Source organism: Heptranchias perlo, chromosome 37 (genome assembly GCF_035084215.1).
Source record: "Heptranchias perlo isolate sHepPer1 chromosome 37, sHepPer1.hap1, whole genome shotgun sequence".
Taxonomy (NCBI): Eukaryota; Metazoa; Chordata; class Chondrichthyes; order Hexanchiformes; family Hexanchidae; genus Heptranchias; species Heptranchias perlo.
In genome coordinates this window covers 10902915-10924691 of record NC_090361.1, presented here as the reverse complement: position 1 = coordinate 10924691, position 21777 = coordinate 10902915, and the positions used below count along the sequence as shown (strand labels likewise).

Genomic DNA, 21777 nt, shown 5'->3' with positions numbered 1-21777 from the left:
CTGCAGTCTACTCAATGTACTGTACAAGCAAAGTGACAAAGAGATTTACCTTTTCTCTTCAGCTTCTGTAATGAGAACTCCTTTTCAATAGCAGTGACCTCTTCTGCACTAATGAAATGGCGCGTATTGTAGCTGATGCCAACTCGTTTAAGGTGTCCTCGTACATGATTGGCCAGACCTATTCCAGTGTGGAATTTATCTGGACAGTAGGGGCATTCTCTCTCTTCCAGTGGGAACATGCGTAACAAATTCCTGCTCAAGAGGTCTTTAGACTTTTTCATCAGATCTATTGGCAGATCTTCACTGGGTACATCCCAAAAGCTACCTTTGTCTACCTGTGCGTCCATAGAAGAATCTAATTCTCTTTCTTCAGAGATGGGCTCACATTGAGAATAGCTTCCCATGGGTTCGCATTGTAAACGGGTTTCCTTGGGCTCACATTGTGAATAGATTCCCATAGGTTTACGCTGTGAATGGCTGATCATGGGTTTACATTGTGAGTGGCTTTCCTTGGGTTTACATTGTGAATGGCTGTTCATGAATTGTGAATGAGTTTCCATGGGATTACGCTGTGAATGGCCTTCCTTGGGTTCACCTTCCGAACGGCCCTCCTTGGGTTCACCTGGCGAACGGCCCTCCTTGGGTTCACCTGGCGAACGGCCCTCCTTGGGTTCACCTGGCGAACGGCCCTCCTTGGGCTCACCTGGCGAACGGCCCTCCTTGGGCTCACCTGGCGAACGGCCCTCCTTGGGCTCACCTGGCGAACGGCCCTCCTTGGGCTCACCTGGCGAACGGCCCTCCTTGGGCTCACCTGGCGAACGGCCCTCCTTGGGCTCACCTGGCGAACGGCCCTCCTTGGGCTCACCTGGCGAACGGCCCTCCTTGGGCTCACCTGGCGAACGGCCCTCCTTGGGCTCACCTGGCGAACGGCCCTCCTTGGGCTCACCTGGCGAACGGCCCTCCTTGGGCTCACCTGGCGAACGGCCCTCCTTGGGCTCACCTGGCGAACGGCCCTCCTTCGGCTCACCTGGCGAACGGCCCTCCTTCGGCTCACCTGGCGAACGGCCCTCCTTCGGCTCACCTGGCGAACGGCCCTCCTTCGGCTCACCTGGCGAACGGCCCTCCTTCGGCTCACCTGGCGAACGGCCCTCCTTGGGCTCACCTGGCGAACGGCCCTCCTTGGGCTCACCTGGCGAACGGCCCTCCTTCGGCTCACCTGGCGAACGGCCCTCCTTCGGCTCACCTGGCGAACGGCCCTCCTTGGGCTCACCTGGCGAACGGCCCTCCTTGGGCTCACCTGGCGAACGGCCCTCCTTGGGCTCACCTGGCGAACGGCCCTCCTTGGGCTCACCTGGCGAACGGCCCTCCTTGGGCTCACCTGGCGAACGGCCCTCCTTGGGCTCACCTGGCGAACGGCCCTCCTTGGGCTCACCTGGCGAACGGCCCTCCTTGGGCTCACCTGGCGAACGGCCCTCCTTGGGCTCACCTGGCGAACGGCCCTCCTTGGGCTCACCTGGCGAACGGCCCTCCTTGGGCTCACCTGGCGAACGGCCCTCCTTGGGCTCACCTGGCGAACGGCCCTCCTTGGGCTCACCTGGCGAACGGCCCTCCTTGGGCTCACCTGGCGAACGGCCCTCCTTGGGCTCACCTGGCGAACGGCCCTCCTTGGGCTCACCTGGCGAACGGCCCTCCTTGGGCTCACCTGGCGAACGGCCCTCCTTGGGCTCACCTGGCGAACGGCCCTCCTTGGGCTCACCTGGCGAACGGCCCTCCTTGGGCTCACCTGGCGAACGGCCCTCCTTGGGCTCACCTGGCGAACGGCCCTCCTTGGGCTCACCTGGCGAACGGCCCTCCTTGGGCTCACCTGGCGAACGGCCCTCCTTGGGCTCACCTGGCGAACGGCCCTCCTTGGGCTCACCTGGCGAACGGCCCTCCTTGGGCTCACCTGGCGAACGGCCCTCCTTGGGCTCACCTTCCGAACGGCCCTCCTTGGGCTCACCTGGCGAACGGCCCTCCTTGGGCTCACCTGGCGAACGGCCCTCCTTGGGCTCACCTGGCGAACGGCCCTCCTTGGGCTCACCTGGCGAACGGCCCTCCTTGGGCTCACCTGGCGAACGGCCCTCCTTGGGCTCACCTGGCGAACGGCCCTCCTTGGGCTCACCTGGCGAACGGCCCTCCTTGGGCTCACCTGGCGAACGGCCCTCCTTGGGCTCACCTGGCGAACGGCCCTCCTTGGGCTCACCTGGCGAACGGCCCTCCTTGGGCTCACCTGGCGAACGGCCCTCCTTGGGCTCACCTGGCGAACGGCCCTCCTTGGGCTCACCTTGCGAACGGCCCTCCTTGGGCTCACCTGGCGAACGGCCCTCCTTGGGCTCACCTGGCGAACGGCCCTCCTTGGGCTCACCTGGCGAACGGCCCTCCTTGGGCTCACCTGGCGAACGGCCCTCCTTGGGCTCACCTGGCGAACGGCCCTCCTTGGGCTCACCTGGCGAACGGCCCTCCTTGGGCTCACCTGGCGAACGGCCCTCCTTGGGCTCACCTGGCGAACGGCCCTCCTTGGGCTCACCTGGCGAACGGCCCTCCTTGGGCTCACGTTGTGAATGGGTTTCCTTGGGTTCATGTTGTGAATGGGTTTCCTTGGGTTCCGTGAAAGAATTCAACTCCTTTTCATCTGGGATGGGCTCACATTCTGATTGGCTTTCCATTTTTTCAAGCAATATTAAAGGAGTCATCCTCACTAATTGTTGATGCTGGTCAACTGGAAGATCTTGTGGAATATTAATGGTTGCCAGCATATCTTTTGTGCGTTTCTTGACTGTTCTAGGCCTGCAAGAGGCAGCAGTTGGTTCTGTCAACCTCCTTCCTTTCTTAGCATGAAGACTTTTTATATCACTTATCTGAATACGAAATCCTGTTGATCCTGATGCTTTGTGCTTGAGATTCTCTAGTTGACCTTTAAATAAAACATTGCAAGTTTTATTTCCTGCAGCCCCCTCTTCATAGGTCTTTACTCTCACAATGCCCTTGTGGACTGGAGGTCCACTGTTGGTCGTTCTGGATGAGAAGTGGTCAATTATTATTTTTCTGTACGTTAAAGCATTTCCTTGATTTGCGCCACCTTCTCCATCCACCTCCATTTTCTTCTTTTGCGGGCCACTGGTGGGATAGATTGCCCCTTTTTGTGGACTATAGCTTTCCTTCGCCAAGGGGAAAAGGACTGTCCCTTTACCTTCTCGCAGGTCCGAGTACTCGGACAAGCCCATTGAGGGCTTGTACTGCGCATTGGGAAGCCTGGCCTGCTTCGTTATGCCTACCAGGGAGTGCATTTTTAGCTTTGCGTTCTTCCTTTCAGTGACGTCAAGCGCCGTTTTGTTCATCAAGCCCCCTTGGAACATCAGAGGATGGTCACCTTGATAGCGAGAAGGGCCTTTTGCGGTCAAAGGCAGTGACATTCTCTCCGGCTTGTGATCCAAACTACTGGACGGCAGAAACATTTGAGAGTTTTCACATTTATCGGATTGGCTACGCAAATCCGCAGCTCCTTGACTGGTAGATGGCCTGGCCAACCTCTCCGGAGGGCAGCCCGGTTTCTGCTGATAGAGGTGTTGTTGGCTGAATTTCATATGGTCTTTATACATACTCTCAACTTGCTTGGTGGACAGGCTTTCCTTGTTCACATGCAGATTCATTTTGGCGCTCTGAGGTAGCATCCTGGGACCGGGTGCGCGCAGAGCCTTGCTTTTCTTAACCGGATGAAAACGCAACTTGTGCTCCTGAAGTTCTTTGGCCGTGGCTGCCAGGAACTTGCAGAGTTGGCATGGGTGAGATGTCTTGTTGACATGCACCTTGGCATGCTCAACAAACAACTTTGTGGAGTTGGTGCCAAACGTGCACTGAGGGCACTGCAGTCTGGCCGGGTGCCCCTCGCTCCATGGGTCTTTCAGCTCCTGTATGGCCTCCATGAAGCTTGCCCTGCGCGCCTGGTGAAGACTCATGTGCTTCCGAAGGGAGGCCGGGTCGCAGAAGGCGTGACCGCACTCGTGGCAGGTGAACGGACGTGCCCCGCCCGCAAAACCTTCCTCACTCTGCCCGTCGAAGTGATCGAGCATGTGCCTGTGCAAGTACTCCTTGTCCTGGAAATAAACGCTGCACTTGGTGCAGGTGTAAAGAGATGGTTCACCCAAGGGCATGGGGTTACTTGCTGCCACGTCAACAGGTGCCACACAGGACTCTTTCTCAGTGTCGCACGCACTGGGCAAGGTTTGCCCTGGTGTAGGTGTCCATAATGGCTTGACACAATCCACTTGGTAATCCCTATTGATATTCGGGTATTTACTGACCTTGATATGCTCGTCTGAAAGGTCTGCTCTTGGCTTAAAGGTGTCCTCTGATTCCATTCCAGCAACGTCGGATAAAAGCGTTGGGGTCTCTCTGGTAATTGCTTTACATTCTATTGGCAATTCTTTGCTCGACGACACTTCCAACCCTTCTGCTGCTGTCTCCTCATTTTCACTTCTCTCCCTTAAAAGCGACGGTGTTTTCTCTCTGGCTACTTTAGACATTTCTGAAAAATCATCTAACTGTATAATATCTCGTTGCTGCTCTCTGCTTGTGACTGAAGCAGCTGGTTTAGCAGAGGAGACTGGCTTAAAGAATTCTCCTGACTCCATATTCTCTTCAGAGACTGGTCTCGCCTCGTTCTTGGGCAGACAGAGTTGTTCAGACGTTGCTTCTGAGTCACGGTCAGGGCTTGCTCCTGCTCCTCCTTCCGCTGCTTTCACGTTCTTCGCCGTAAATGTCACTGCCGGTCGACATATGGTTGCCGTTGAGGTTGAGGTTGAGGTTGGAACGGAGAGTTCCCCTGAGGTTGAAGGCTGCACTGACACAAGACTTGAGGCATCAGCTGGAGAAGACATCGCAACTTCGCCAACGACCTCCTCGTTTCTTGTAGGACTAACGTTCGGCCCGGTTTGGATCAGCACAGGTTCAGTCAAGGCTTCCCCATTTTGACTAGGAAGCCGATCCTGAGATATCTCTTTGTCATCGGGTAATGGTGCAATGGCAACGAACAAAGGGACTTCAGGCTGAATCGCCTCAGTCTCCTTTTCAGTAACTTGGGCAACCTGGCCAGTTAGACCAGGCCTCTCCACGCTGCCCAGGGCTGGAAGGCCAAGAACGGCGCTACCATCGAGGCTTGACGAAATTTCGTTCGATGGAACAGCTGAGGTAACCCGTGAAGATTCTTCAGAGATTTTTCCAGTGAAATGAGAAGGCTTTTCCACACAGTCTGTGTCTGGTGCGGTCGAACAATCCCACGACGCAGCTTGACAAAGGCTCAGAGTGTAATTGGTCACTGAGGTATTGGTTGGTTCTACGCTGCCACCATCACGCTGCTTACTGAAGCACTCATCCATCCCCAACCTGAACGCAGACACAGATTGAGACAGCATTATCAAGAGAAGCAGCAACTCTCATTTATTTTGTGCATGTGTCTTCATCAAGGTGATTGATGACTGTGACCTTCTCCCCACCCCTTACTTTATATCAAGCGACAGCATCAAGCATGCGATACCATTGTTGCAGCAAAAAGGGCTCCTCCCCTTTTCCACCAATTGTGCGGCACAATCCAGTCTCAGAATTTAAAAAGAAAACCCCCCTCCTCCACCAACTACATATATTATGTGACATTAAGAGGTTATTTGACTAAAACCGAGCTTCAGGACTTGGGCAACTGTCGACACACACACAATCTAGTCCCTTCATCATCTTATAAACCTCAATCAAAATCACCCCGAACAGAACTGCTCTTCATCAATGTAAAAATAGATACCAACAGTTTCCTTCATTCCACCTGAACTATCGACTTAAGTAGTCTTAATGCTTGGATCCTTCTCCCCCGCCCACCCCCATAATCTCGCCTCTTACTAAAGCACTGACTCTTGCTAGGGTGCAGGTTCACAGGTGTAGGCCGCCCGCCTCACCCAACTACTCACGTGACCCAAGTGAATCTCGTCACATGCAATTTCCATTGGGGTGGGGGTCACTGGATAGCAATCATAGAATTACATAGAATTTTACAGGACCGAAACAGGCCATTCAGCCCATCTGGTCTTTGCCAGTGTTTATTCCCCACACGAGTCTCCGCCCACCTTACTTAATCTAACCCTATCAACATATCCTTCTATTCCTTTCTCCCTCATGTACTTATCCAGCTTCCCTTTAAATTTTTTACGCTATGCGCCTCAACCACTCCATGTGATAGCGAGTTCCACATTCTCACCACAAAGGGATCAGGAGCAGGAACTCTAAGCTGACTTTACTCTTCCCTAGCCCAGGGACACCAAGGCTACTTGTAATTCTTCAACAGGTGCTGCAGCTGACTTACGAACATTTGACATTGACAGGCAGGAAATGACCAGCTGGTCCATCAAGCCTGCCCCACACACCATGACTAAACGCTTTCTCTCCCTCACCCCGCTTCCCCTCCTCCCCTTCCCCCAGCCATGTCATCTCCTGGGAGAGGCAAAAAAAAAACCCCAGGGCCAATAAGGGAAAAAATATTCTAGAAAATTCCTCTCCGACCCCCTCAGGCAATCGAAACCAGTCCAGGAGATCATATGGACCAAATGTAATCTGTAAAGACACGCCAGAACAGTCAGCATCTTCCCGGCCTTCGTGGCATTGTACCACAAGGTAATGCGTTTACCAGGACCCGAACTAAACAAAGAATACAAGAAAAGGAAGTTCTATACTTGGTTTTACACTTACTGACTGGGCTCCTTGTCCTGTGAGGGGCTGAGATACTGATAGCATAAAGTTGCTGGTTCACAGTAGTCCGGATATGGCTTCATTTCTGCTGAAAGAAATTCAATAAGTTCGTATATAAGCTTGCTCCCCACTCACGTCGTCAGATTAGCAGGGTGTTCAGTGCAATGAACCCAAGGATCTGCCGCTAGTTAGCAGGTTGCTCCATCCTTCTGGAACGAGGAACATAGGAACAGGAGTAGGCAATTCAACCCCTCAAGTCTGCTCCACCCTTCAATGAGATCATGGCTGATCTGTATCTTGGCTCCATATTCCTTAATACTCTTGGCTAGCAAAAATCTATCGATCTCAGATTTAAAATTATTAATTGAACTTGCATCTACTGCTTTTTGTGAGACAGAGTTCCACACTTCCACCACCCTTTGTGTGAAAAAGTGTTTCCTAACTTCTCTCCTGAATAGCCTGGCTCTCATTTTAAGGTTACGTCCCCTTATCCCTCTACTGACGGTGTTGATTCTGGTTTGGGGTATGATTCTACACACACAGGTTGGCCTCTTGTAACTCAGTCAAGTGGGGACTATTCACCAGTGAGCCTGGCCAGTGAGTATCAATCACAGTGGGCATCACTGCAAAGCCCGATCCTGTCTGCACTAGAGATGGCGATCGCCAATGAAAACAGTAGCCTGCTTTTCTAGGGACATTGAGGACGATGGTAGGGCCTTGCTGAGATCCCATACACACACACACACACACAGTGAAGGAGCAGGGAGATTTAGGGGTCCACGTACAGAAATCAACAAAAGCTAGTGGACAAGTACAAAAAATAATTTAAAAGGCTAATGGAATGTTGGCCTTCATATCTCAATGGGGCTGGAATACAATGGGGTGGAAGTCATGCTACAGTTGTAGAAAGCTCCGGTCAGACGCACCTGGAGTACTGCATTCAGTTCTGGGCACCGCACCTCAGGAAGGATATACTGACCTGTGATAGCAAAACAGCTAGAAATGCAGTAGTGATAGGGGATTCAATATTTAGAGGGGTTAACACAATCTTTTACAGTTCAGTTCAACAATACCAGAAGCTTTGAGAAAGGGACATATCACATACATAGTATTTACAGCACAGACACAGGCCATTTGGCCCAACAGGTCTATGCCAGTATTTATGCTCCACATGAGCCTCCTCCCACCTTACTTCATTTCTCCTTATTAACATATTCTTCTGTTCCTTTCTCCCTAAGGATGTTCAGTTGTTGCGTATATTCAAGACTGAGCGCGATGGATTTTTGGACTCTAAGCGAATCAAGGAATAAGGGGATCGGGCGGGAAAGTGCAGTTGAGGTCGAAGATCAGCCATGATCTTATTGAACGGCAGAGCAGGCTCGAGGGGCCGTATAGCCTATTCCTGCTCCTATTTCTTATGTTCTTATGTTCTCATGTACTTATCTAGCTTCCCCTTAAATGCATCTATGCTATTTGTCTCAACTACTTCATGTGGTAGCTAATTCTACATTCTAACCACTCTCTGAGTAAAGAAAGACTGGAGGTGACTTTGCAAAGAAGAGGGAAGGGGGTGGGTGAGAGAGCAACCAGTCATCGTTGGTCCATTATGAGCCAATGATGTAAGTAATGGAAAGCTTGAAGTCCTGCAAGATGAGAAAATTAGGAGCAGGAATTCACAGGTGGTAATGTCACGATTACTAACCCAGACATGCCCCAGATTAGAAAAGGACAAAGAGATTAGGGAAATTAGTGCATGACTAAAGGAGTGGTGTCAGAAAGAGGGATTCCAATTTGTTGGACATTGGTACCAATTCTGGGACAGATGGGAGCTGTTCTGCAAGGATGGGCTAGGTCTGAACAGGGAGGATGCTAATGTACTGGCAAAGTGGTTAAATAGGGAAGTAACGAGGTATTTAAACTAATAAGGGGAGGTAATGGCAAAACAGAACCAACCAAAATCAGCTAATAGCGAAGGAAGAAATTGATGAGGATAATATTCATACAGAAAACGATTTAGCAAGAGGAATTATGGAGTAAAGGAATGAAATAAAATGGGCTAGTTAGAAGCAGGGAAAAGACTGAAGTAAAAGTTAAGAGGTAGCTTAGACAAAAAAAAAAACAGAAAAATTTTCAAATGCACGTACTGCAATGCACGGGAAATAAACTGGGGGAATTGGAAGCAATTACTTTACAGGAAGATCTAGACTTAACAGCAAGGTGCCACAAACAGCAATGATAATGATCAGATATTCTGGATTTTCTTCCAGTGATGTTGGTTGAGGGATAAATATTGGCCTGGACACTGGGGAAGAACTCCCCTGCTCTTCTTCGAAATAGTGCCATGGGATCTTTTAAGTCCACCTGAGAGGGTTTAACCTCTCATCCGAAAGATGGCACCACCCACAATGCAACACTCCTTCAGTACTACACTGAAATGTCAGCCTAGATAATGAACTCAAGGCTCTAGAGTGGGACTTGAACAAAAGAAATAAATGAAATGCAGCTAGCACAACCATGTAGAATGTTACAAAATATAAAAGCCTCTTGGACAAGTCTTTTTTCCATTCATCAGATTTACCTTCAGATCCATCTATGTTCGACTTTCTCACTGTACTTGTTGACTGTAGTTCCAGGATATCAGCTAGCATACAGTATACAGGTTTTTGCTTTCAAAGTTACCTCAAAAAATGTTATAGTTCATTCTTTAGCTGGTTCTCATGGCTATTTAAAATTTGAATTTCTTTCAGTATTTTCACTGGAGGAATTTTAATTCTTTGTAATCCCTGTCCCTCCACTGGAAAATTACTAACAGCAAGTCATGGCATGCTTTTTGAATGGTCAGTCTGACAATCAGTCATAAAAATTTCAAGTAGTTGTAGGCATGCTGAGAACTGTTTCTTGCTGTCCAGCTAAGGCTTCTCACACAGGCACAGGCCTGGAGTATGGTTATTAATGATAAGCCACTGAGAACTTGGTGGTGGTATGGCAGCTCGGTATGGGCCAGCAATAAACGTGGAACAGGTCGACAGGCAACACTTTGTGTCGTACATACTTGGGCCATCTCCCTGATAAAGGGCAGTGTTTGGCAATGTCCTTAAGGTGCGCCATCTTCTTTCACATCCGTTATCGGCACTGACCCTGGCTGCCAGGCACTGCTGCCCTCTGTGGGGGCGGGGGGGGGTGCCAAGCTGAGCAAGCCTCTACAGCACCAGACAGGGGATCTGGGTGCAGAACTGCTTCAACCCTTGACCACTGTTTCCTGCCTTCCCTTGTGTTTTGCCACCCAAGTCCATTGACCCTACAGCCCACGGACAGTGTAAAAAACAAAGAATATTTGTACCCTTTGGAAAGGCTCAAACAATCCCCCCCACCCATCCCTTAAATTACTACCATCATTTCAAATTATGGCTGGAGCCCTTCAAAGTCTGTGTCTACATGCAATTTCCTGCCTCCCTCTCCCCCACCAAATATTGGCCAGGAGGTCACCATGAATGAATAATTGGGAATGATTCTAGGAAAACCTGGGAAGTCGGCTCAATGCAATAGGGGCAAGCACTAAGCTTGCTGCTCCTCTGTGGTCTTTGGAGCACGTATTGTAAAACTCACCTTAGAAATACAGAGAGAGGAAGAGGGAGGAGCACAGAAACATGCACATCAAGTGAAAGGCACACACATGCACATTGCTGGCCCGCATTCTGCTTCGAAAACAAAACTGCTAAGACTCTCCAAAATTACAATAAAATCTGGAGCACACATTACAACTTCATCCCGTTCTTCATATTCTGTAATACAAGGGGTGTTACAATATAAACCCACAAGGCTTTAAACTGTAAACGAGGGGTGCGGCTGACATGTCAGACTTTTATGGTAACTGGCCCGGGGATTAAGAAATTGTTTTCCTTTGTTGTCAGGAAGGCAAGCTCAAACAGCTCACATTCCAGAGGAACAACAGTTGGCGCAGCACTGGCCAGAGGCTGGTTGGAGACAGCACACCAGGGCCCTATCGCTAGCCCACACACAAAATCAACAAGCAGGAGAGAAAGTGGAGTCCCAACCACATTGTCAGTATACGCGAGACGCATGGAGTACATCTGTACTGTTCGAATCACACCCCTCCACACTAAGTCAGTGTGTCAGCCGTGGCTCAGATGTAACACTCTCTCACCTCTAAGTCAGAGGGCTGTGGGTTGCTGTCCCACTCCAGACACTTGAGCATATAATCTAGGCTGACACTCCCAGTGCACCACTAAGGAAATGCTGCACTGTCGGAGGCGCCGTCTTTCAGATGAGACGTGAAACGGAGACCCTGTTTGCCCTCTCACATGAATGTAAAAGATCCCATGGCACTATTTGAAGAAAAATAAAGTTCTTGGGGAAGTCCTAAAGTTGTGACAGGCGCTATATAAATGCAAGTTCTTTCTTCGTTGGCATCCATTTCTCCCTCTCTAATCCCACAGTAACAACTGTGTCCAACCTGGGTAGGACAACAAAGGGAATTTAGGAGCCACATGCAAATGAGGATCGACTTGGTGCATTTCCAACTCTGGGCTTGAATGCAGGCCTGTTGTGGTCAGGTCATGCTAATGCAGTAAGGGGGTGCCCTAATAAGGTTGGATTAAGGCAGACTTGAGGGAGCTTTATTTACAGTAGAGTGTAAAATGTTCACAGTTTGCATGCACTCTGTACTATTTGCACAGTATTTTTACTCACACACCCCCTAGGACATGGCAATAGCTGGAGGCCCTGTAAAACCTTCACCAGTACTCACACATCGCTTCATCTCTTCATGAGAAAACTAAGCGGCCTAGTCCCAAAGGGCCAGCCTCCTCACTTAACTACCCGCAATAAACTCTGGTCTGTTGTCTGAGGTAATTATGTATACTAAGCCCAGACTGGATCAATGCAATTACTAGACATAATAAACCATTTGAATGTACCGGGAATTAGTCTGAACCTAAGAGAGCGTTCCCTTTAACCAGAGGCTCCAGTTAACTGGCTTGCCATATGCAGGTAAATGCCACCCAGAATGTTTTGGGCACCATTCCTCCCCCTCCTCCATACCCTCCCCGACAGCTTTTAGCTCAGACTTAAGTACTGATATGTGCTGCTCAAAGTCACTGAGGGACCCACGGATAATGTGTACCACATGCCAAGGTCATGGCACTCAGTGTTGACTAACGGGCTCTCTATATTTTATTGTGCCTCAGGGTCCCAGGCTGCCGGAACCTTCTGTTCTGTGGGATGGATTTCCTCACAGTCGGAACAACAGAAATATAACTGTGTACGTGTTGCCTTTGACCTCACATAATCCAGGCTGACACTCCCAGTGCAGTACTGAGGGAGTGTCGACTGTCGGGAGGTGCCGTCTTTCGGAAGAAATGTTAAACCAAGGCCCCTTCTGCCCTCTCAGGTGGATGTAAAAGATCGCAAGGCACAATTCCGAAGAAGAGCAGGGGCATTCTCCTCGGTGTCCTGGCCAATTTTTATCCCTCAACCAACATCACTAAAAAAAAGATTATCGGATCATTTATCTCATTGCTGTTTGTGGGTTCTTGCTGTGTGCAAATTGGCTGCCACGTTTCCCACAATACAATAGTGACTGCACTTCAACGGAACTTCATTGGTTGTAAAGCGCTTTAGGACTTCCTGAGGTCTTGAAAGGCGCTATATAAATGCAAGTATTTCTTTTTTTTTCACAGCAGAAACATAAAGGTGCAATAGGACCCCTGGCAGCAGATCTGAAGTGTTAGATTGTATAAATGCAGAGATTAGACAAGCGTGTAAGAAGGGCATAGTGGTCTTAATGGGGGACTTTAACCTTCACATAGATTGGGAAAAGCAGACTAGCAACTGTCAGAAAGGTAGTGAATTTCTTGAGTGTGTTCGGGATAGTTTTCTATAGCAGTATGTCCTAGAGGCAACAAGGGGGCAAGTCATACTAGATTTAGTTAACGGCTTAACTGTGCGTGAACATCTATCCAATAGCGATCATAACATGATCGAGTTCAATGTAGTGTTTGAAAGGGGAAAAAAGTGAGTCAGCTGCTAAGATTCTAGACTTGGGTAAGGCCAACTTCAATGGGATGAGACAGAGACTGTCCACAGTAAACTGGGCAAATCTGTTAATGGGTAAAACGACTGATGATCAGTGGGAAATGTTTAAAGAAACATTTAACGTGATACAGAATCGGTTTATACCCGAGGGGCAAGAACTCTACTTGCCAAAAAAAACAGCCATGGACAACTAAAGAAGTAAGGGACAGTATAAGGCAAAAAATGGCACAGATCCTGGCGAATGGGAAAGATACAAAGATCAACAAAGGGTCATAAAACAGATAGTAAGAGCTACAAAAACAGAGTATGAAAAGAAACTTGCAAGGGATATCAAAACCAATACGAAGAACTTTTATAGTTACATTAGGAAAAAGAGGGTGGGGTCAGGAGCAGTGTTGGCCCCTTAAAAACTGAAAATGGGGATATTGTCATTGACAAGGGGAAATGGCGGACATGTTGAACGATTACTTTGCATCAGTATTTACAGTAGAAAAAGAGGATAGCATGCCGGAAATCCCAAGAAAACTAATATTGAATCAGGGACAGGGACTCTATAAAATTAATATAAGTAAAGCAACAGTAATGAAGAAGATAATAGCACTAAAGAGTGACAAATCCCCAGGACGAGATGGTTTCCATCCAAGAGTTTTAAAGGAAGTAGGTGAGCACATTGCAGATGCCCTAACTATAATCTTTCAAAGTTCTCTAGATTCAGGAACTGTCCCTCTGGATTGGAAAATTGCACATGTCACTCCGCTTTTTAAGAAAGGAGAGAGAGGGAAACCAGGGAATTATAGAGCAGTTAGCCTAACATCTGTTGTGGGGAAAATGCTGGAGTCTATAATTAAGGATAGGGTGACTGAACACCTCGAGAATTTTCAGTTAATCAGAGAGAGCCAGCATGAATTTGTGAAAGGTAGGTCGTGCCTGACAAACCTGATTGAATTTTTTGAAGAGGTGACTAAAGTAGTGGACACGGGAATGGGAATGTCAATGGATGTTATTTATATGGACTTCCAGAAGGCATTTGATAAGGTCCCACATGAGAGACTGTTAGCTAAGATAGAAGCCCATGGAATTGAGGGAAAAGTACGGACTTGGTTAGGAAGTTGGCTGAGCGAAAGGCGACAGAGAGTAGGTACTCACAATGGCAGGATGTGACTAGTGGAGTCCCGCAAGGATCTGTCTTGGGGCCTCAATTATTCACAATATTTATTAACGACTTAGATGAAGGCATAGAAAGTCTCATATCTAAGTTTGCCGATGACACAAAGATTGGTGGCATTGTAAGCAGTGGAGATGAAAACATAAAATTACAAAGTGATATTGATAGATTAGGTGAATGGGCAAAACTGTGGCAAATGGAATTCAATGTAGACAAATGTGAGGTCATCCACTTTGGATCAAAAAAGGATAGAACAGGGTACTTTCTAAATGGTAAAAAGTTAAAAACAGTGGATGTCCAAAAGGGACTTAGGGGTTCAGGTACATAGATCATTGAAGTGTCATGAACATGTGCAGAAAATAATCAATAAGGCTAATAGAATGCTGGCCTTTATATCGAGAGGACTAGAGTACAAGTGGGCAGAAGTTATGCTGCAGCTATACAAAACCCTGGTTAGACCGCACCTGGAGTACTGTGAGCAGTTCTGGGCACCACACCTTCGGAAGGACATATTGGCCTTGGAGGGAGTGCAGCGTAGGTTTATTAGAATGATACCCGGACTTCAAGGATTAAGTTACGAGGAGAGATTACACAAATTGGGGTTGTATTCTCTAGAGTTTCGAAGGTTAAGGGGTGATCTGATCGAAGTTTAAGATATTAAGGGGAATGGATAGGGTGGATAGAGAGAAACTATTTCCGCTGGTTGGGGATTCTAGGAGTAGGGGGCACAGTCTAAAAATTAGAGCCAGACCTTTCAGGAGTGAGATTAGAAAACATTTCTACACACAAAGGGTTGTAGAAGTTTGGAACTCTCTTCCGCAAACGGCAATTGATACTAGCTCAATTGCTAAATTAAAATCTGAGATAGATAGCTTTTTGCCAATCAAAGATATTAAGGGATATGGGCCAAAGGCGGGTTTATGGAGTTAGATCACAGATCAGCCATGATCTTATCAAATGGCGGAGCAGGCACGAGGGGCTGAATGACCTACCCCTGTTCCTATGTGCACATTTGAAATGTTACTTAGAGAACTAATGTTAGCGAACTGGTGACATAAATGGGAGGTGTATTAAGTTCTCTTTCCTTTAATCACAATTTTATGATGAAGTGTGAGAGCTAACTACAAGATAAACAACTTCCAGAAAATAGTGTAAGAGGATTTAAGAGTGTGGGCAATTGACCAAGAGCTCAGGATCACTTCAGATGGCTGATCATTTTGCAGTCTCATGAGTGCCAAGGGTGCGACAAGCAGGTGGGAAGGCAGAGGAACCGAGCCAACAAATGATTCACTGAACTGAGTGACTAGCCTGGGAGGCAGAGAATGCATCCCAGCAAATCGGAGGGGGCTGCGGGTGACCACGAGCGATCTAGCAGGCGCAAAGGCATCAGAAGGGAGCACCTTCACCACACGGACTGCAGCAGTTCAAGGCGGCGGCCCACCATCACCTTCTCAAGGGCAACTAGGGATGGGCAACAAATGTCAGTCTTGCCAAAGGCAGGTATATGGAGTTAGATCACAGATCAGCCATGATCTTATCAAATGGTGGAGCAGGCACGAGGGGCTGAATGGCCTACTCCTGTTCCTATGTTGCCAGCAACGCCCATATCCCGAGAAGGAATAAAACAAAAAGTAACAGTCTCAGAATAAGGGGTCAGTTCTTTAGGTCTGAGATGAGGAGGAATTTCTTCACTCAGAGGGTTGTGAATATTTGGAATTCTCTACCCCAGAAGGCTGTGGATGCTTAGACATTGAGCATATTCAAGACTGAGATCAATAGACTTTTGAACTCTGAAGGAATCAAGGGATATGGGGACGGGCGGGAAAGTGGAGTTGAGGCCAAAGATCAGCCGTGATCTGACTGAATGGCGGAGCAGGCTCAAGGGGCCGAATGGCCTACTCCTACTCCTATTTCTTATGTTTTTAACAAGGCAGCTGTTGGGGTCTGGAGTTTACAGTCATCCAGGTGATATTTTCACAATGGAATGGAAGACTTTCCAATCTGGCCACCCAATATCATGCACTTCCAGATCAAATATAGCACAGTCAGATAGAGAGTAAGCCACCATTTGCCCCAATGGGCTTGCCCTAAACCTCAGAACAGCACTCGCTGTTGCACTTTCAACACCACCTACATTGTGGCCTTTCTGAGAGAGACTGCCATAAAATCATAGAATCTTACAGCACAGAAGGAGGCCATTCGGCCCATCATGCCTGTGCCGGCTCGTTCAAAGAACTATCCAATTAGTCCCACTCCCTCCTGCTCATTTCCCTTAGCCATGCAATTTTTTCCTTTTCAACTATATATCCAATTCCCTTTGAAAAGTTACTGTTAAATCTGCTTCCTCCACCCTTTCAGGCAGTGAATCCCAAATCATAACAACTTGCTGCTTTAAAAAAAAAATTCTCCTCATCTCCCTCGCTGGTTCTTTTGCCAATTATCTTAAATCTGTATCCTCTGATTACCAACCCTCCTGCCAGTGGAAACAGTTTCTCCTTATTTACTCCATCAAAACCCCTCATAATTTTGAACACTTGTAGCTTAGTGGCAAATTAGGTACAGTCGGGCCTGTTTCTGCGCTGTAAATTCTATGTAATTATGTCGTTTTGCATTGCAGGCCCACGCCCACTAGGAACTGGATTAAGATGACCCCCATTCATTTCACGTGGGATGGTTGTAGCCAGCAGAGAGGAGACTGTTTAAGATTGACATGTATCAACACAGTTCCTATTTGTAATCCAAAACAAAGGACTGTCATGCTGACTGAGCAGCTATCTTGAAGGTGTACATTGTGTGCCAGCAATGTAGCAACTGTAGTACAAGTGAAACCACAGAGTGGCTGAAGGTTTTATCAGCAAAAGGATACTTTGTAACAAGATTTCATTCAGGGCAGGCAACAATATTTGAAGAAACTTGATATGAAATCATTTGACAAGGGGTGCAATAACTGGGCCTACACATTAAGCAGTACAGCACCAAACCCCGCGGGTGACTTTCCCTGTGGGTTCTCCCGCTGGCCTGCGGTAATTTTGGCACGAGAGCCGCAGTAACCACCAGAAACCGTACTAGCCAATATTTTTTACAAACATACAAAATAAACAGGCAGGAAAAGACCAGCTGGTCCATCTAGTGTGCCTCACACTCACGATGGCTGGAGCATCCTGACTAGACACTCCCTCCCCCTCCCCCTCCCCCCCCCCCCTCAACCATATAATCTCCTGGGAGAGGCAAATAAAACCAGAGAAAAAACCCAGGGCCAATAAGGGGGAAAATACTCTGGAAAATTCTTCTCCGACCCCCTCCGGCGATCAGAACCAGTCCAGGAGATCACATGGACCAAGTGTTATCTGTTGATCCACTTACCTTCTATATGATGCGATCTCTGCCTCAGTCAGGAACCAGTCCAGCTCCCTCTTGCAGCTAACGTGGATTGTAAACTCTCAAAACATGCAAAGACTAATCCTTAAAATAGGGAGCCAGTTTCTCCCAGTGGCTCAACGAGTTCCCCCAGTGAATATTGATCACAGACTAGGAGGGACCCAAGTTGAACGCCCTGTCTGTATTGAATTGGCCGATCTCAGCTAAGGCAGGGATAAGGTGCTGCAACCGTCCTCCGCGCCCAGATTACGAAGGGAAAGAAACATCAGCCACAGATCCCACTCTTGATTGCTATCCAGCCACGCCTGGTAGGAATGTTTGGACATCAGGGGAGAATAGGATCAGGGCTTGGCTGTGACGTTCCCTGCTCTCTAAGTGACCTGCCAACACTCAATGTCTAGACTCCCACAAGAATAATGGAGGGTGCTCAGTACTGACCCCAGCAAGAAGTTAATGCCTTCACGGGAAGTAGGGAGGAGTAATCAGCAAATTTTTTAAAATTTAAAAAGGAAGATGTTTCCGATTTACTTGCAATTCCATCAAGCACACCCGCTGTTGACTACAAGATACGTCTTGACATGCCTGCTCTCGGACGTGTGAAAATACATCAACAAAAGTTCAATTCTGCATTGAATCCTTTAGACTTACCAGGAGTACAATCCTTCCCTAAACTTGTCAGAGCTTGTTCTGTTTGATAAACCTCTTTCACTGACAGCATTTGGTCTTGAGACGCATTGACAGAAATCTCAGTCACGGCCGTTCTCTTGCAGCTGTCTTCACTTCTTAAGGGTATAACACCTGAAGAACGTTCCATGTTGCTTTGATGCTCAAGTGATCCTATAACCAGCTCTGTATCAGACCATGACTGGAGGACATAGTGTGCGTTATTGATAGCCTTTCCAGTGCTGTCACTTGGTGTAACATCTCCAACTTTGCCACCATCAAGGGTACTTTGACTAAAACATACCATTTCATCATCGTCTCTTGCGCAAGCAACCTCAAACTCATACGACATTGGATCGACTGAAGTGTTCAAATCTTCTTCTGGTTCACAGGATACATCAAAACTGTAGGATACGGGATCCAAAGAAGTGTATTGGACTTCATCCTCTCCGCAAGCTACATCATACTCATAGGTCATCTGGTCCAATGAAGAGTATTGGTCTCCATCTCGTTCACAACTTAAATCAAACCCATACAATATCCGATCTACAGTAGTGCTCTGAACAGTATTTATTGTGTGAATGTCCTGCTCCTCTTGGATATACGGTGCCATCAACGCCTTAGCTCCTACTTCCGACACGTTCAAATTTATCCCGTCTAAAATATTCTCGGGCAGGCAAGTGGAAAAAGAACTCAAATGGTTATTTGAATGGTCACCCACGTTTGCAGCAGAAGTCCTCAAATTCTCAGTTAGTGTGGAGCGCGTTGCAACAGGTCCGAGCTTGGCTATGATTGGTCCTTCTTCTGATCCAATTGCTTCTTTGTGTTCAACACTGCCTTGTTGCTCTAATGGACTAACTGGTTTACAACCAGAAGGGTCCTCCAACTGGGTTTCGTATTCCACCCTTGACCTTGAGCTCAGAGGCGTCCTCATCAGCTGGTCGGCACCTGTGATGTCCTCAAGGGGTGCACTGAGGGTCTGTTCACATTGCATCAGACATGTATTCCCACCACTTAACTCTTCCATGTCTGGCTGGTCATTCATGTTACTGACACACAAGCTGCTGTTGTCCTCTCCTCCTGAACCAGCATTGATTATTTGATCTCCAGACAGATTCAGCACATCATCCGGGCTGCAAAATCCCTTGTTGACATTGGTCTGCATTTCTTCATCCCATAGTATTAGTTCCTGATTATTATTCTTCTCCATTGAATTGATAGAACAACAATGCCCTCTTGCAAAACGGTTTGTACTTTATGATCAAAATTCCTATGCAACTGGAAGAGAAAATATTTAGAACATAAGAACTTCGAGGAACGGGTAAAAAAATAGGCAATTTAGACCCAACAATCCGGTCTCTTATGCACTGAGCTCAAACCCACCAACCCACTTTTTCAGCACATCCCTCAATTCCTTCTCTCCGAAACACATCCTGCTGCCTCTTTGATTCTACAATGTCTGTAACTTGAGTGATTTTACATAGAGCATAGAAGGAGGCCATTTGCTGGCTCTTTGAAAGAACTATTCAATTAGTCCCCCTGCTCTTTCCCCATAGCCCTGTGAATTTTTCCTTTTCAAGTATATATCCATTTCCCTTTTGAAAGTTACTACAAAATCTGCTTCCACCACCCTTTCAGGCAGGGCATTCAAGATCATAACAACTAGCTGCGTAAATAAAATTCTCCTCGTCTTCTCCTTGGTTCTTTTGCCAATTATCTTAAACCTATGTCCTGTGGTTACCGACCCTCCCGTCACCAGAAACAGTTTCTCCTTATTTACTCTATCAAAACCTTTCATAATTTTGAACCCCTCTATTAAATGTCCCCTTAACTTTCTCTGTTCTAAAGAGAACAATCCCAGCTTCTCCAATCTCTTCACATAACTGAAGTCCCTCATCCCTGGTATCGTTCTGGCCATGTGTCAATTGACCAACTGTTTCTTTATGCGTTTTGTGGAAGTCTAACACAGAATTTTGAGTAACACTTGAAGTGTAACAGAAAAATGTGACAGACAGGCAATTTGCACCAGATATAGTGTAAGCAAATCTACCATTGCAATGCTCACGTAAGTCAGAGGATACACCGTTTCATAAGAATAGTAAATTTATGCCATGCAAAACACAATGTATTATTCTTCTGCTGAAGTGTAGGTGTGTGTTTTTTTAAGGGTACAATGTTTAAGTGATGGACCTGAAACGTTAACCCACCCATCTCTCCACAGATGCTGTCTGACCTGCTGAGTGTTTCCAGCATTTTGTATCTTTAGTTCAGATTTCCAGCATCTGCTGTATTTTGTTTAATTGCTGTTAAGTAAACAATTGACCTCTGTGAGTTCACCCAGTAAGAGGCTGTTGAGGTCAGGGCTTGGTAAGTTCATATGGAGGTCAATATAGCTACTCCAGCTCTAATATTTTCTGTTCCTCTGCTCTGCATCAACTATGATCCAAGAACTCACCACAGAAAGGAATGATGCAGGCAAACCCACTCTACAACACAGTGAGAGAATGCTTGGACATGCAGCCCATAATGTCATCCATTAAACTCCACAAACATTGAACAAAAACATAGGTACAAAAATCAGAACACACCAGAAGAAATTCGTCCCGCTTGATATCTTCTCCTGGGGGCATTGACTCACGTTGACCCTATGGGTATTAGTAGCCTTCCTTTACCTCGCCTAATTCATCACATCTGGTGCCGAGTGCTGGTAGACTATTCGACCGTGGGTGCATCACAGTCGAACCTCGTGTCTGCATATTTTCCAACAGCGGTCACTGGCTTGGGATCAGGAGTGGGGAGTCTAGCTGATTATATCTCTTTTTAGCCTGCCTCAATGTCCTGCCTGCGATGAGCTAAGTACGCACAGATTGCGGACTGGAACTGGTTGTATAGTTACCCATCAAGCCATCGAGGGGAGCTTTCTACAGCAAAAATCTGACCATGATTTTTGCAACTATTTGATGCTTTTCAGTGAAACTCACTTTCAAGTCCAGCGAGGGAACTCTCTTCTGGCTGAACATACACAGTCAATCAGCCCACAAATGTGGCCAAAATCAACATCCAATTTAAACATTAGAGGTCAGCCTTGGCTCAGTGGATAGCATTCACGCTTCTGAGTCACAAAGTTGTGGGTTCGCGTCCCACTCCAGAGACTTGAGCACATAATCTAGGCTGACACTTCAGTGCAGCACTGAGGGAGAGCTGCACTGTCGGAGGTGCCGTCTTTTGGACGAGACATTAAACCGAGGCTCCGTCTGCCCTCTCAGGTGGACGTAAAAGGTCCCACAGCACTATTCGAAGAGCAGGGGAGTTCTCCCCGGTGTCCTGGTCAATATTTATCCCTCAACCAACATCACTAAAAAAACAGATTATCTGGTCATTATCACAATGCTGTTTGTGGGATCTTGCTGTGTGCAAATTGGCTGCCGCGTTTCCTACATTCCAACAGCGACTGCATGTCAAAAGTACTTCAATGGCTGTAATGCGCTTTGGGACGTCCTGAGACGGTGAAAGGCACTTTATAAATGCAAATCTATATCCAGCATTAATTGAGCCTCCCGAGGTGCTTCGCGGCCAAAGAATTGCTTTTCAAGTGCAGTCACTGTTGTAACGTATACAAATGCCACAGCCAATTTGCCACACAAGGTCCCACATCAGCAACGACATAAATGGCGACATAATGGTTATTTTTTGTGGTGTTGATTGAGGTATGAATGTAATCTTAAAAATTGCTGCAGTTACAGCTTTCC

The 21777-nt window shown here is 47.4% G+C and overlaps 2 protein-coding genes across 8 annotated transcripts in view; both read right to left on the bottom strand.

The window, feature by feature from the left end:
• The window catches only part of LOC137304504 (protein Wiz-like), an 81436-nt gene extending 80671 nt beyond the window's left edge, over positions 1 to 765 (bottom strand). For all 7 annotated transcript variants that reach the window (XM_067973128.1, XM_067973129.1, XM_067973131.1 and 4 more), the window contains exon 1: positions 50 to 765. In XM_067973128.1, the coding sequence (XP_067829229.1) occupies positions 50 to 560 (511 nt within the window). In that variant the 5' untranslated portion in view covers positions 561 to 765. The remainder of the gene's footprint in view (positions 1 to 49) is intronic.
• On the bottom strand, positions 619 to 19281 carry LOC137304242 (uncharacterized). The gene is made up of 4 exons (XM_067972797.1): positions 18014 to 19281; positions 6769 to 6853; positions 731 to 5421; positions 619 to 638 (listed from the first exon to the last, which is right to left on the bottom strand). The coding sequence occupies exons 1-4, from the start codon at positions 19236 to 19238 to the stop codon at positions 619 to 621; spliced, it is 6021 nt and encodes a 2006-aa protein (XP_067828898.1). The 5' UTR covers positions 19239 to 19281.
• Between the last annotated feature and the right edge of the window lie 2496 nt (positions 19282 to 21777).

Excerpts from the sequence above, each read along its gene's own strand:
- LOC137304242 (XM_067972797.1), bottom strand. The coding sequence starts at position 19,238 with ATGGAGAAGAATAATAATCAGGAACTAATACTATGGGATGAAGAAATG. Across the intron at positions 5,422-6,768 it reads CAGGACAAGGAGCCCAGTCA|GTTGGGGATGGATGAGTGCT; the intron begins GTAAGTGTAAAA and ends GTCTGCGTTCAG. Across the intron at positions 639-730 it reads CAAGGAGGGCCGTTCGCCAG|GAGGGCCGTTCGCCAGGTGA; the intron begins GTGAGCCCAAGG and ends GGTGAACCCAAG.